The sequence below is a fragment of the Alosa sapidissima genome, chromosome 1 (assembly GCF_018492685.1).
Source record: "Alosa sapidissima isolate fAloSap1 chromosome 1, fAloSap1.pri, whole genome shotgun sequence".
NCBI lineage: Eukaryota > Metazoa > Chordata > Actinopteri > Clupeiformes > Clupeidae > Alosa > Alosa sapidissima.
Genome location: NC_055957.1, coordinates 43765105 through 43781030, shown reverse-complemented (window position 1 = coordinate 43781030; position 15926 = coordinate 43765105). Strand labels below are relative to the sequence as shown.

General features: G+C 38.6%; 1 protein-coding gene across 1 annotated transcript in view; it reads right to left on the bottom strand.

Moving 5' to 3' along the window:
* Positions 1-1521, bottom strand: part of LOC121718562 (piezo-type mechanosensitive ion channel component 2) — a 66743-nt gene extending 65222 nt beyond the window's left edge. Inside the window, exons 1-2 of the mRNA XM_042103587.1 lie at positions 1481-1521; positions 849-1072 (exon numbers count right to left, since the gene is read on the bottom strand). Of these exons, the coding sequence (XP_041959521.1) occupies positions 849-912 (64 nt within the window). The 5' untranslated portion in view covers positions 913-1072; positions 1481-1521. The remainder of the gene's footprint in view (positions 1-848; positions 1073-1480) is intronic.
* Positions 1522-15926: the final 14405 nt, after the last annotated feature.

Here is a 15926-nt window from a genome sequence, read left to right as displayed (position 1 = left end):
AGAAAAAGACATTTTAAATCATCTAAAAATGCAAACGTGGCCTCGGCTCCCCTGTGAATGCAATACACAGCATGCTCATCTGACTATGGTGAGCTATAAATATTCTTGAGTTTTAAAATGAGTTAATATAATAATCACAGAAACCAGCATCGTACTACACAATAACACGTTCTTTACCTCTAATGATTTGAAATAGCACTGACAAGTAGGCCTAACACAGATAGATAACCATGACCTCAATGGCACAATTATTGTTTATCATGATCAGGACACTTACTCCGCTTGTCCCCTAGCATTTTTCATATGTAACAGTAGTTTTATAAGCCAGATATATAAGCACATTTGTGGATGGACACTTACTTGGTTGTTTTAAATCTAACAGCAGAGTTTTGCTGGCTACATCAACGCAGAACAAAATGAAATGTCATTGCGCTTCAAAGTTTCGCAAGATGCGCAACACGCACCTGCAGCGCTACAATTCAGCTAGACAGGGCGATGCTGTAGGCTATGGGCCAAAACAATGTTTACGCAGACAACTGGCAACCATACGCGTTGAAATCACATGGAGGTCATCATTTTGTATATGGTAATAAAATAACACAGGGAATCGGGATATGTATTTGACATTTACTAGGCTACTAATTTAGCAGACGCGTTTATCCAACGCGACTTACAAAATAAGGAATAACATTCAAGCTATTGATTGGAACCTCAGCCTAGGTAGGCTAACCTTTACCGTGTAGCTTGAATGTCATTTTGATATACAAAGTCCTATGGTTCCCGTGTATCCCAACTATAAGGTAGAGTGTGATGGGGAAAAGATGTAGATAAAAAGATCTGCAATTTACCTGCTGCCAAACAAACTGGCAGGAGTAGCCTGAAGACCAATCCACACACGACCTCCGAGGCCATCTCCTTGACTTTCTCAAATCCAAGTTAATGGAGAAGTTTTCACACGGAAACGGCCACCATCCTCCTAAGTGCTCAGTTGCCGTTGATGTCTTCTCGAATCCGAGTGAGACGACATTATTCGTCTCCAAGTTTCTCCCACGCTTCTGGGTAGTTCGTGCGTCTGGTTCGAGGTTTTCATATAAAAGAAAGTCTTTTCGGATTAGATATTAAAAGCCATCGCGCCAAACACGTTTACTTTTACAGAACCATTGGAAAATATCCTCTAACATTACATTTTTTAACAAAACACTTCTTCACGCCTCATTCGAATATCATTTAGGAGCGGAAAAAGGGAACCGCTGGTGCGGGACTCCACACCCGGGAATAGAAGAGAGAGAGACGACAAGGCGAGACTGCGGTCAACAAGTTATTCATAAGTAAGTTTAACCGTCCGTTCACCTAAACAAACGCTTCACCCGGAAAATTCACGATACGATTTTTGAGTAGGCTAATTAATAAACCACATTTCATGTTTCTCTCAAATAAGTAGTTACACTGATCCGCACTACCTAAAAACACAGTCTTTTACCTAGAGTGCTATGCATTGCCCCCACCTCCAGCCTTATCCACACTGTCATCCACTATCACTTCCTTGGGAAATATCGGTCAAAACTGCCTAAAAGACCACCTAGTAACGGACAGATATTTCAGCCAGTCAGAGGTCAAGATGAAAGCTCCATGAGATTACACCATGCCCCCTAAATGACGAGCCAACACAGGGGAGGTTCCACTGGGTCATTAGCTGGAAATTATATCGAGTAGTAAACATTTCACGCTGAGCTTTAAGAAAGCTACTTGAAAATCTAGTTTCGTGAGCGCAATATTGTGATTATTGAGGTATCCTAAATATTCGACAGTTTAAATGATAATTGACATAATTGTAAATCTATAGGCCTTCACTATTTCCCATTTTAATAGGTATAACTCTAATACTTAATAACTTAATTTTACACAAATGTATTTGATCATCAGCTTTGTAAGTAGGACATAATGTTGATCATTATGAACTATAAAAAGATAAATCAGTAGCTAGATTTTCTTTAAAAAAAAAAGCATCAGCCTGTTTAGTGGACATAGTATGACCTCACCTTTAAAATTAATGGTTAAGGAAATAATATGTTGTGTGCTTTTTCAGATGTGAGTGTTGTGTTGAGTGTGCAAACACTTCCTCTTGAAAAGTAGACAGTGAGTGTTGCAGCCTTTGGTCATCCATGAGCTCACAAATCAAGAGCCTGCTAATCACATATATTATGCCAGCAATACATATATCCTCTATAACATAAGGTTTTCTAAAGGTTGAGACATCAGTTACCATCCAGGATATAAACTTTTAGTCATGTTATAGACTATCAGTATGGACATGTAATGCCATGCAACAGACGGGGTTAACAACCAATACAAGTAGCAGTGTTCATTGAAGTGGCAGGTAGTGTGGTTGGGGCATAGCTGTTTCTGCAGCTTGCTGATATGTAGATGAGACTAAGGCCTCTGTATTGGCAGAGCACTGTGATAACAATACATGTAGTAACATTGTATAAGTTTACACACTGGACTGTCTCATAGTTGACATAATTGTTGATTGTTTTGGACTGGTGTAAACTTGAGTATTTACTACAGTTCCCGTTGTCTCAAAAAAGCCCATAATATTATAAAGGACACCCTCCATCCCAGTCACTCCCTATTTGAACTGTTCCCTTCAGGCAGACCGTACAATCAATCAATGTAATCACCCCCCCCCCCCCTGTTACCACATTCACTGTCTCTGACATAACACAATCACGTGCACACCTGCACACACACACCAATCACTGACAAGACGTGAGTGAGAGTGGATTCTTTTTAGTTCCATAACCCTTGGTCCAACATTACAGTTTATTGCCATTCTGAGCCATAAGCTACATGCATTGTTTATAATCCATACAAATTGAAATAGCCTGCATCAATCAGTTAAAATCCTATGGGGCTATACAGGCTTCTTGGTAGAACATTTGTCTTTGAGTATCCATAATTTATCAACAGCTTTTGGGAGGATCATTGAGATAAGTTCCTGAAGTATACAAATGGACGGTGCTCCTTAGTCATGCATTCAATTTGATTGTGCAATATCCTTTGGTTATCAACTTGAACATGACTCATCAGGGCTTTTTAGTATTGATATACTTAACAGTTACTGCTCTTTGATTGATATTGAAATGAATAAGTAATGTGTTCGATTGACATCTGAGTCTTCAAGCAGCAACAAAAAAAACATCTTCCAGGACAAGAATGACTATAGACATGTTGCAGTAGCAGCATATAATGATCTGTGCAAAACAATTGGAGAGACAGTGGTTAAATGTGTTTAAGCATACACTAGTATATACTCTTTTGATCCCGTGAGGGAAATTTGGTCTCTGCATTTATCCCAATCCGTGAATTTTTGAAACACACTCAGCACATAGTGAACACACAGTGAGGTGAAGCACACACTAATCCCCGCGCAGTGAGCTGCCTGCAACAACAGCAGCACTCGGGGAGCAGTGAGGGGTTAGGTGCCTTGCTCAAGGGCACTTCAGCCGTGCCTACTGTTAGGGGTTCGAACCGGCAACCCTCCGGTAACAAGTCCGAAGCGCTAACCAGTAGGCCACAGCTGCCCCACATTCACTATGTAATGTAAATCGATTACTAAGAACTATTCCTATTCCTACTGAATCAAGGGTGAAAGATCTGAGGGTTTGTTATTTGAGAATGGGTGGTGAATCTGAGCTACGTATTGCAAAATATTCACATTTGATAAAAATACATAAATAAATAAAACATCAAATGATTTGTAGTTTTTTTGCCAGCAATGACAACAGCTTGCAAATATTCTGTGAGGATTGGAAAAATGTGCAAGAGCATAAACATAGGACAGTTACACTTTCAGAACAGCTTGACCTGACCAGATGAAGCCTACTCTACATGCTGACCAACCTGGTCAGACAATAATTCTGCTTAAAAGCATGTTTTAATGGAAGCTGCCAGTTTAAATTGAAAGAAATGGAATAATGTTCGCAATTTGACATGGTCATTGATCTGGTCTAAAATCCACACGAGGTTTGACAGGACGTATAGGTTGTCCATTTCATGGAACACAGACAACCCTGATTTGATTTATTTGCTGTAAACACTCAACAGTTCACGTCACTGCACACACACACACAGGGGCGCAGGAGATATTTTGAAAGTGAGGGGGACCAAATTGTGAACACAAACCCATAGTGAGCCAGATATCGGATTGCCACCTCTGGCCCACTTTCGACCATCATATTTTAAACTTGCCAGAATATTAAGATAATACCATTGATTGTTTTCAAACAATTGTTTTCACTACTTGGGCCAATGGTAGAATACTGGTCACTACTTGGGCTAATGGTAGAAAAAAGCAACATGGGATGTTGATATTTTATGAAGCCATGAATGAATCATCATGCCTATGATCCAAACATAGACTACATGATCAAATAGCCTAGTTAGGCCTACTTAAATTGTCTGGTATAAACCAAATCAACTCTCCACTGTGTGTTTGCAGTTAACATTTATCCAATTTGTGTCTTGAAATTATGTTTGAAATAAATGTCTTAGAACAAAAACGTTGATAGACTTGAATTTTATAGTTAGGCTAGTGAAAACAAGTTGATAAGTAGGCTAATTGAGCTACCGTCATGTTGAGCAGGAGGAGTTGAGCACTAGGCTACCATAAATCCTCAAATTATGCCCGGGATTGATTCTATTTATAGCAGGACAAATAAAGGCAGGTTCCCATATACAAGACGGGGTAACAATTGCCTACCATACCAACAATTGCCATCAGTCCACTAGAAGACATTGTTCGATTTAAGTCAATGAAATAACCTCTTCTTAATATTTTATTATATGTTGTATTGTATTGTCTTATGTTGGTTGGATTAATAGCCTACGGTTGGCAAAGAAAAGTCGTTTTCCTACCATGGGTCTCCAACACACGTTCTCAAGCTCATTCTCTTGCCGCCCCTTTCGAGCTAATTGCCAGAGGCTGAAGCCTACTACATTTAAACACAATTGTTGCGACTCAAGGCATTCCAGCCTACGAATTTTATTTAAAACAAAAATACTAAATCATGCATAATTAAACAATAACTCAATGTAGGCTACTTGGCTACGCAAAAAGGTTTCCATTACAGCACAACCCCTATTCAATGAAGGGCTGCCTTGTCTCGCAATAAACAGCAGTGGAAATCCCGACACTTTTTCAACTGCATGAAACTTAACAGTGAACCATCAAATATCTTCCAGATTTCAGTGCCCATCAGTCCCAACATTTAGCAATATAATCAAACAGTCCAAAAGTACATTAAATCCCAAACCAAACCGAAAATGCTTTTGATAGCCTACGGGTATGCATGCCGCTCCAAACGAAATGCATGTCTAAAGCCTACCTCGAATACCAGCCTGCCTCAAATAAAGATGACGATAAATGATTTATGCTAAGCAAGTAGCCTGGATTATTATGACCGCCGCGCAGCGAAGCGGCGGTCATATAGGTTTAGTCAGATTTTTTTTTTTTTTTTTTATTTATTTATTTTTTTTCTTTTTCGCATGCCCAAATTTCCGTCAATGATTCCCGGGACACTGAAAGACCGGGGTAGGCTACACGAAACTTGGTGGACATGTAACCCCACATGGATAGCATGGAACCATCGTTTTTCGTTTTGATCTGTAGCCCCCCCGCTGAATTGGACCCCCGAAAGGAGGGTAGGGCAGACACAGTTTTCTGTGAATATCTCGAAAACCGTAGGGTTTAGGAGGACCATTTTTTTTTGTATGTTGATCTCAAGGGGCCATGTCAACCCATTCCATAACCACTCATTTCATGTATAGCGCCACCTAGTTAAACACAAAAAAGTAAAAATGAGGTGGTATAATTGAAGGTATCAGAGACTTAACATAGTCAAAACTGAACGAAATTGGAAGTGTAGGATCATTATGACACCCTCTGTATGCACGCCAAGTTTTGTGGAATTCCGTTCAATGGGGGGCCACACAATAAATTAATTTATGTTACTATACACCAACTGGCCTGTAGGTGGCCGGAGACAGTTTTCTGTGAATATCTCGAGAACCGTAGGGCCTAGGAGGTCCACCTTTTTTTTGTATGTTGGTCTTAAGGGGGCATGTCAACCCATCCCATTACCACTTATTTCATGTATAGCGCCACCTAGTTAAAAATTAAAAAGCAAAAAATTAGGTGTTTTCATCTCAATATCTCTGGCTGACAAGGTCAAAACTGCACGAAATTAAAAGTGTAGGATCATTATGACACCCTCTGAATGCATGCCAAGTTTTGTGTACTTTCGTTCATGGGGGGGCTTACAATAAAATAATTTATGTGTACATTTAGTGACGTACACCAACAAGGATTCCCGGGACACTGAAAGACCGGGGTACACAAAACTTGGTGGGCATGTACCCCCACATGGATAGCATGGAACCGTCATTTTTCGTTTTCATCTGCAGCCCCCCCGCTGGACTGGACCCCCGAAAGGAGGGTAGGGCAGACACAGTTCTCTGTGAATCTTTTATGGTATGTTGGTCTCAAGGGCCCACATCAACCTGGCTCATAATAACTCATTTGTGATTTGCCCCCCCCCCCGGTAAAAAATGAAAATCAGTAGGATTAAAAGAAAGCCAAAATAAATATTCATCATCATCATGGCTGCATTTTCAGTATTGGCGAGAAGTAGTCGTTTGTCCACTAGATGGCGCATCGTTGCAGTGAGACGTAATTTTGTTGGAAGTTAAAAGTGGGTTGGAAAAAACAATGGACGCTTCATACAAGGACTGTAATTTACCGCAGCGAACATCTAATAAGGATAGGACGATGTTCACATGAAGTGTAATTCCCATTTCTTCTTGAAGCCGAAATAAATCTGAGGATGTTTATCGGACATGCTTGGTTTTTACTGCAGGTACGTTAATCTTGTAATATCAATAAGGACCTAGGTAATGTTACCGTTAGCGTTGGTTGAGTGATGGAGGCATTTGATTTATTGCATTTGTAGAAAACTATAAATGCGGTTATACCAAGCAAATGTATAGCAGCACTGTTTGTATCTTTCGACTGTCATTTATTGCACGTGCTACAAAATCATTCTGTGCAATGGAAGATTTACCAACGTTACACCGGTCTGATACAGTTTTGCCTATACATGCGTGAGACTGAGACGCCTGTTTATTTTGTTTTAAGTGCGTGCAGGGTGTGAGAGGTGCTTGTGCTTTGATTCCAGCTTGGTAGTTGTAGTCTGTGAAATTAAAAAGCACGTGTGTGTGAAGTATCCAAACAATGACACCTTCATTTCATTATGGCTGCTTTAGCAACACACCTTAAGCTACTGTGTAGTGGGTCCCATTTAGAAGTGGCTACTTCATTCGCGCTTTCCTTGACTCATGGAGCTGCGTGAATGTTATTACAACTTTTCGCCACGATATGACAGTTTAAGTCCGCTTGATACTGTAAGGCGTAAGCCATTGGTTTCCAAAGGAGATTTTATTTGTGTCGCCAGCATAGCCTATTGACAATTTATGTTGTAAATAGGCCTACCTTATAATCCTACCTGTAGCTTAGGGAAGCTAACAGCTTTCTATTAGGATCTAGTTTGTTAGTTACCGTTTTGTCATAACTCCCTGATGCATTTTTGCTTTTAGAATAGCCAGAGCGTGTATATCTCAATCGGAAAATTAAACAATATCGGGTGCCTATGGACTAGGCTGGGTGAACCCAGCCTGATCTGCCCGCTATTTATTTTTTGATTTCTTAAAAGATTGAGCTTGGTCTGATGAAAGCCAGACTAGCCATGGACCTCAGTTAAACAATGCAAGGGAACATGAATCAGCCTATATTTGCACTAACAATAACGGACAAAAGCTCTTCAACTTTGGCCCGTTAAAATGTGTATGAACAGTCTAGCGACGCATTTCATCAAGGCCCATTTGGACATGTCAGTTATTTGCACCACTGGTTAGATGTAAAACAGCATTACGTTTCAGACTAGGCTACTGTTACTTAATTTGTGCATTAACAATAACGTTTCAGACTACTGTTACTTAATTTGTGCATTGACAATAAAGTATTACATGAACTAAAGATGACTAAAATCTTATGTAGAAGAAGAAACATTCACAAAAAATCCATCCATCCAAAAATGACCTTTGTTTTTGATAGCTGTTGAAAACGGCATGGAACTGACATATGTTTTTGTTTAAAAATACATAAAAAATAAATAAATAAATAAATAACATTATGCTGATATCTTTTGCTTTTCCCAAATACAATGTAGCCTACAGGTGTAAGTGACCTTTCATCAATCCAGTTGCAATGGATGAACTGTGATGAACTGCCCTACTTGTAATTGTTTAGAGATTTTAAAGGTTTTATAACAATGCTACATCTTCTTTGGCTATTCTACAATCTATTCACCTTTTCAGCACCAGTAGGGTACTTTCTGTGCAGCCGCACACACACACTCAGGCATGCCAAACAAGCATACACAAAAGTTTCAAGAGTGGGGGATGGAGTAAAATATGGAGACAAATTGAAGTGTGATTTATTTTCGCGGAACGGATGTACAGGACTGAGCGGCGGTCATATTTTGTACCGCTATGCGGTACATCTAGTTTTATGATTGTTAGTAGACAAACTGGCTTCAGATATCCAACAGAGTGAATTTGAGATTGTGCAGTCTTACAGTACTGTACATGGCTGTGGTTAGTGATGTGATGCTGTTAATGGGGAGTTTTACAGTTAGCGCAAATCCTATATGTTATTATTTATTTAGCGTACCTATAAGGTTTTTTTTCCTTAACAAAAGTGAGGGGGACAACGGCTGTCTCTTCAGCACTGTGTGGGACATATCCCCCACGTCCCCCGTGCCTCCTGCGCCCCTGCACACACACACACACACACACACACACACACACACACACACACATACACACACACATACACACACACACACACACACACACACACACACACACACACACACACACATATACTGTATACTGTGAGTGTATACAGGTAAATCTCAAAAAATTAAAAATCTGATGGAAAAGACCATTGCCCTGCCCAGACTGAGAGATTAACTGCTCAGGAAACCATTGCCGTTATATTGACTTAATTAGCTGATTAGAGCTCATCTCAGGTTGACATTTTTGTATAATAAAAAGGCTTGAAATGTTTCACTTTATGCGGAATGAATCTAGATTATATGAAAGTTTTACTTTCTGAAATAAATTATGGGAAAAACATTTATGTAACATGCACCTGTATATATGTTGTATATTTGTCGTTAAGATATATTAAGATCTTAACAGCAAATTAAGCGATAAAAAATAATGTCCAAATAGGAACAGGAAGGACATGTCCGGATTATTGGGCAGGGTAGCATTCTCTTTATGGGGTTGAGCCAGACCGTTTACAACCTTGAACGATAGCAGCGAGAAGCTCAAATTGATTCTAGTGTTTTATAGGGAGCCAGTGGAACTGTGTAAGGCTGGACTTAATGTGCTTTCAGGAGAGGAGCCATGGCGGCTCAGTGTGCTGTCCCGTCCTTCCTTAAGTCTGCAGAAGCCCATAGCGCAGTGTGCTGTTGTAATCAAGTCTCTCTGCTGCAAAGACATCAACTGTTACTTGAAATGATTAGTCTCTCATTTAATGCTAGATGATGGATTACATCAGATGGTCTGTTTTTAGCGTTTCAGTGTTTTTTTTCCCCCAGTGTGGTCAAGTATCACCTTTAAAAAGAGGAAATGGGATTGGACAGTTATGGGGTTGAGAAAGTGTGTGTGTGTGTGTGTGCGCCGGGGGGGGTATATATAAAGTATATACTCTTTTGATACCGTGAGGGAAATTTAGTCTCTGCATTTATCCTAATCTGTGAATTAGTGAAACACACACAGTGAACACACAATGAGGTGAAGCACACACTAACCCCGGCACAGTGAGCTGCCTCAGGGAGCAGTGAGGTGCCTTGCTCAAGGGCACTTCAGCTGTTCCTACTGGTTGGGGTTCAAACCGGCAACCCTCCGGTTACAAGTCCGAAGCCCTAACAGGTAGGCCACGGCTGCCCCACTGTGTATGTGGACTGCAGATAGAGCACAAATGTCACAGAAGTACATTAGACAACACAGACATCTCCAACATCCTGTCTGACTGATCAATCTTCCGAGAGACATCCTTTTGATTACCATTTTACGAAACCGTAATTGGCATTTTTACCCCTATAATAGTTTTGCAACCATAGTCATGACTTTTATTATGATTTAAATGTTAACTATATTGCACTATTATACTGAGCTTTTTGAATAAGAACATTTATATATCTTAGTAGGGATGCATAGGCCTAATATCGTTATCGACAGATACCTTATTGACTGCTATCGGACTACTGTATATAGGCAAATAATGTTATATTTACCAGTGGTAGTGACTGATGTTTATCTGTTATGTTGCATTCATTTTGCACTAAAGCTAAGTGTTGGGTCATGTGTACATACACTAATTTCCTGTGTATTAACCTCATAGCTGAAGGAATTTTGCAAAATCAATGTATAAGCCACGGCTAATAGTTACGGTGCTGCCACATTTAGAGATAATGTTGTGAAATGGTTCCGTTTTTTTTAATACACTTTTGTTTCCCTACCACGTAAGGGTATTATTAACAACAAAAACCAAGTAGACAAACACATTTAAAAATGTCGGTATTAGTGCTGGTTATCGGTGAAATTGTTCTTTAAATATTGTTATTGATCCACAATGTCACAATTGGTGCATCCCTATCCCTCAGTGGAAGCAAGGGAGGTACAACCAAATGTTCTGATTTTCTGTCCTTATAAGTTGAACGACTTCATTTTCTTCTTATGAAAGGGATTTAGTTTTGATGTTAATTCTGAGAGATCGCTCAGATCATATATCACAATTTTTTTAACTCTTAAATAAGACAGCATGTGGTCAGGCGATTATTATAGAAGGACCACATTAAGACTCTGTCTACATGTACTCTGTGGTGCATGTGGTTTTCCATGTGTCAACTTACCTTGAGCAGCGTCATATCTCTGAAACATTAACAACTCTCACTGCCCTCCAGGGACTGGTCTTAACCATCAAACCATACATTATTAAAGCATGTTCACAAAGGAAACCAACTCAGAGACAATGAAGCTTTTAACACAACACTCATGGACCTTCTGCAATGAGTGCACAAGTCCCTAATGACCTTATCTTTTACTATTAGGAGAGGTTGTGCTCTGAGCTCTTAGATGTTGTGTATCACTGAGTGGATGACTACAAGTTTGTTTCACATTAAACCGTCTTGGCAAGGCCTACTTGGAAAGGCCTTCATATTTCACTTTTACAGAGAAAAGAAATAAAATAGATGTATAGACAGCAACTACTTTGACACAGCTTTTAATTCAGGCATCAGCAATACTTCCCATTGGACTCCCAGGGATTACTGAGACATCAGAATCAGACTTTGTGACAGTGTTTTGTATAACTTTGATTGAATGATCAGATGCACGCAGACAGACACACACCTGAGACTCTGGCATCATCCTCAGGACCCAGGTATTTCTGGAACTGATAAAGTCACATTATGCCACAAGAATCAGCTGTCACCTCAGGCTCTCACGGTTTCTTCAGATGTGAAGTTGTGTTACAACTTCTTTTGGAGTGTCATCCCATTAAAGAAGCATTGAGTCATACCTTCAATTTCCACAGCATTATTAAGTGGTAGCAATTCAGATGGCTAATATTGCTTAATGCTCTCAGGTAAAACCTACTGTACAATAGCCTACAGGATCAATGCAAAGCACACCAATGTAACCTTAATGCAGTTCCTATAGTGCACTTCTAATTTAATCACCAGTCATTATTAATTTATTTATAATTGGAACCATTTGCTGACTTAGGCAGAAACTGTGTTGAGGTAAAGGCTTCTATTTGGACACATCACTCTAATTAAGTTTATAGTAATGGTATGTGCATTTCGTAACTCATTCAGTAGGGAAATGTGTGATATACATGTAGACGTGGAGCATATTGTCCAGATCTAGATGTATCAGGATCTTGCGTTTCAAATCAATATTCAGACGTACGGCAGTCAGAAAAAAAAAACAGTAAAACAGCTTAGAACACAAACTTCGAGTGCTGCCATGCCATTTCTATATCTTTTTATTTGTCTGACTTGAATATCTGCATTCCTTATTTATTATGAAGTTATTTGACATTTGTGGAAAAATTAGACTCCAAGCAGCAATATGTGTTTTCATATTACAATTTTTCTACAATCAGTTTCGCTTGTCTCAACGTCACTTGTTCAAAACATGTAACACATTTACCATATCAGAAGACTATGTGAGCTAAATTGTCTATTCTGTTGCTTTGCTTTCATGCAAAATGTAATCAATCACCACCTCCTCCAAAATTCAGGAGTACCTCTTTCAATTAGTAAAGCATTTGTTCACACAGTTATAAATGGTTTGTTCATAGTAAATAAGCCTATCCAAAAATATGTTTGTACATAATTTATACTTAATAAATAATAAAACAACCACTTATTAAAAAAAACATTTTTCCATTATAAACCAGTTGCAAACTATTACAAAATGATTTGTTCATCATTTGTAAAGCATTGCTTCTATGTTAATTCTTATAAAAAAAATATTTGTGCACACAGATATAACTTGTTTGTTCATAGTAAATAAGCCTATATAAAATATGTTTATAAATGATTGTTAATACTTAATAAATTATGAAATAACATTTTGTTGATGAAGTAATATTTCCATGACTTAACAGTTGTTACATACACATGCACTAATAATTAGTTAGGGTGAGGATACATATTTTATAAACCACTTCATAATACTATAATTATACGTGAATTATATAGGATAATATAACTGGTTTATAAAATATGTATCCTCACCCTAACTAATTATTAGTGTATGTGTATGTAACAACTGTTAAATAATGGAAATTTTACTTCATCAAAAACATATTATTGCATCATTTATTAAGTATTAACAATAATGTATGAACATATTTTAGATATAGGCTTATTTACTATGAACAAACTATTTATAACTGTGTGAACAAATGCTTTACTGATGATAAATTATGTATGGACAATACATTACTAATGATTAACAAACCATTAACTAATAGGTAACAAATGCTTAATAAATGATTAATTGTGTGTAGTTATTATAAAGTGTTACCCAACATTTTAGTGCTGGTCACTGGTTCAAAACTTTCGGTTGAAAACCTGCCAAAACATAAGTCACAATACAAGAGATATAAATAGCATCAGCATAATATGTTATAGCAGCATGAGTCTCTTTTAGGTGAAGTATGAAACATTTTGGTAGTCATAGTGTATATTTTGCACCACAGGCTAACTGATCTGGTCTGGTACCTTTTTGTAAAGTACACAGTGTGAAGAGTTTTGAAATCAGACATTTGAAACTGAAGGATGAAAACTGTTCTCTAAAAAGTTACCTTTCATAAAACCTTTGTGTGACCTATTCTTGCAACGTCTCGTTTCATAACTGGATTGCATTTTTGTCCGCTTTTCATCACATTATATGACCATTACATGTAGGCTATACTATTTTGCACGCTAAAATCTGATTCATCAGGTAAATACAATAAAGAATGGGAACATTGGATTATGTATTCTAAGTTGTAATTCCTCTGTATGTCCTGTTGGTGACCTCAGAGAGAAGTAGGCCTACTGTTAAGACGCTCTTAGCCGGTAACGAGAACTCTGGAGCACTCGTAGATCTACGAGTGTTTTCACGACGTTCTTAAGCTACGATGGTTTCGGGAAACAGTCGGCAAATCTTAAGACGTTCGTAAGAGGGACTTTACGACGCTCTTAGGCTTAAGATGCTTTCGGGAAACTGGGCCCTGTTTAGTAATCTAAACTGTTCATTTTTGTTTGTTTTGTTGTTCTGTTAGTTTTTACTGTAACTTGTAGTGGTGATAAAACATTTTATATTTAAGAAGTAGCCTACGGGGTGCTTTCACTTAAATTGTATATTTCTTTCACTTGTGTGAATTTCCTACTGTTTCCTACTCAGATGTCTGATGACGGCCACGTATTCCCTGGTTTTGAAACCATTTGTTTTTAGAAGTTTCAGTGCACACAATTTTTTCCCCTCACCACCTGTCTGACAAATATCACAATCACTTTTCTCAGAAGCCAGCTGCATAGCAGCTGTCACACTGTCATCTCTCAGGTGGCGTAATATGCATTGCACTAATCTTGCGCTTCACTTCTGCACATTTGGAAACTTTGAGTAGCCTACGGAAAAAAACACTTTTTGATGTTGTGGTTATTGTTAATACCTCTGTCAAGAAGCTTATGTGTTCACCTCCGCCAAGTTATGTTTTGTTTTCAAGGCAGGATGTCAGTTTTTCTGGACCATGAAACTTGGTGGAAAGATGTTGCATGGTCCAAGGATGAACTCATTACATTTTGTAGTTGATACAACTAATTAATGCAACAGTGTAGTAATCTCTATATAGCTATGTCAAATGAGCACCAATATTGTGTAGGCACATCATTGAGGTAGAATAGGAGATAATGACCTTGATGACCTTGACCCCATGACCTTGAGAACTAATCAATACATCTAGCTTTTGGAGTGATCAACTTTGCCACCTGTCATGCAACCTGGGAGACAAGTGCCCTTCTTGTGCTCTGGACACAGAAAAATACAATTCAAAGAGCAACTAATTGGTAAACTACAACCATTTATTTCCAATACATTGTAAGGTGAGCTTTAATCAGCATTCTCATGGTCTCCAGTGAAACAAACAATAACAAAGGCATGAATGGAAACATGCAAAACTGTAAATGGCTCACACATGGTTTTGAGCTTTAGCCTACTGATGGCTGAAACAGAGTGCATATATTATTAGTTCTTTGGAAAGATTTGTGGAGCTGCCGCCATAACCAAAAATTAAAGCAGGCAAACTAAGGGTCCACATTCTCTGAAGAACTGGAGTAACCCTAGCATAGAAATCTAGACGCACCCTAGCGGCAGCAAATGTTATTTGCAGCCAGGGTAGAGTAACGCTGTAAAGCTGTATGGGAATTACGCCCTCTCCTGGCATGACAGGGAAAAACAAAGCTGAAGTTAGTAAGACATAATCTTTGGATTCAGAAATGAGCATGCCACAAAGACAGGGTGAAAAATACTCATCACTAAACAATGAGGATTTTCTCTTCTCAACTAGAGAGTATGTCAGTGCCTTAAATGAGAAACAATAGAAAAAGCCACTATGCTCATGAACATTAAGATATGATTTAAAATGGGTTTGTATGTGGTTGGATGTTAAATAGCCTACGTGTGTATTTACTAAGGACAACCCATCCCCTGGGGACACAGTATCAGGATGAATAAAACATGTTGCAAATACATTTAACACCATTTGTCATCTCTTTCTTAGTCTAAGCAAACACTGTCTTAGCAGTAGGTCAACAAGCCTGCCATGACCAAAATCATTCATATTTGATGACTACCGGTATATATGTATATCAATCGTTCTTCTTCTCTCTTCTGTATTGTTGACACCAACCTTGAGATCACAACACATGATTGGCTCAATGTATTCACAACACACCACATGACTGGATCATGTATTCACATGTCGACGTTTTGCTGCGGAAGGGGTGGGATATGTGTAGACAACTGCCATATTGGCGTTACAAACTAACCCCATGCATTTCTATGGAGGATTTCTTGAGTGCTGTGTCTCCTCATTAGAACGTCCCTGGTTACAGTTAATGACAATAATGAAAACCAGAACAAAAATGTTTAAGAATAGGACAGTGTTGATTTGTGTTTTGTGTTTTATTCATTGGGTTTGTTTGGCATGCGTAGCGCATTTAGATGATAAACTTCGGTCC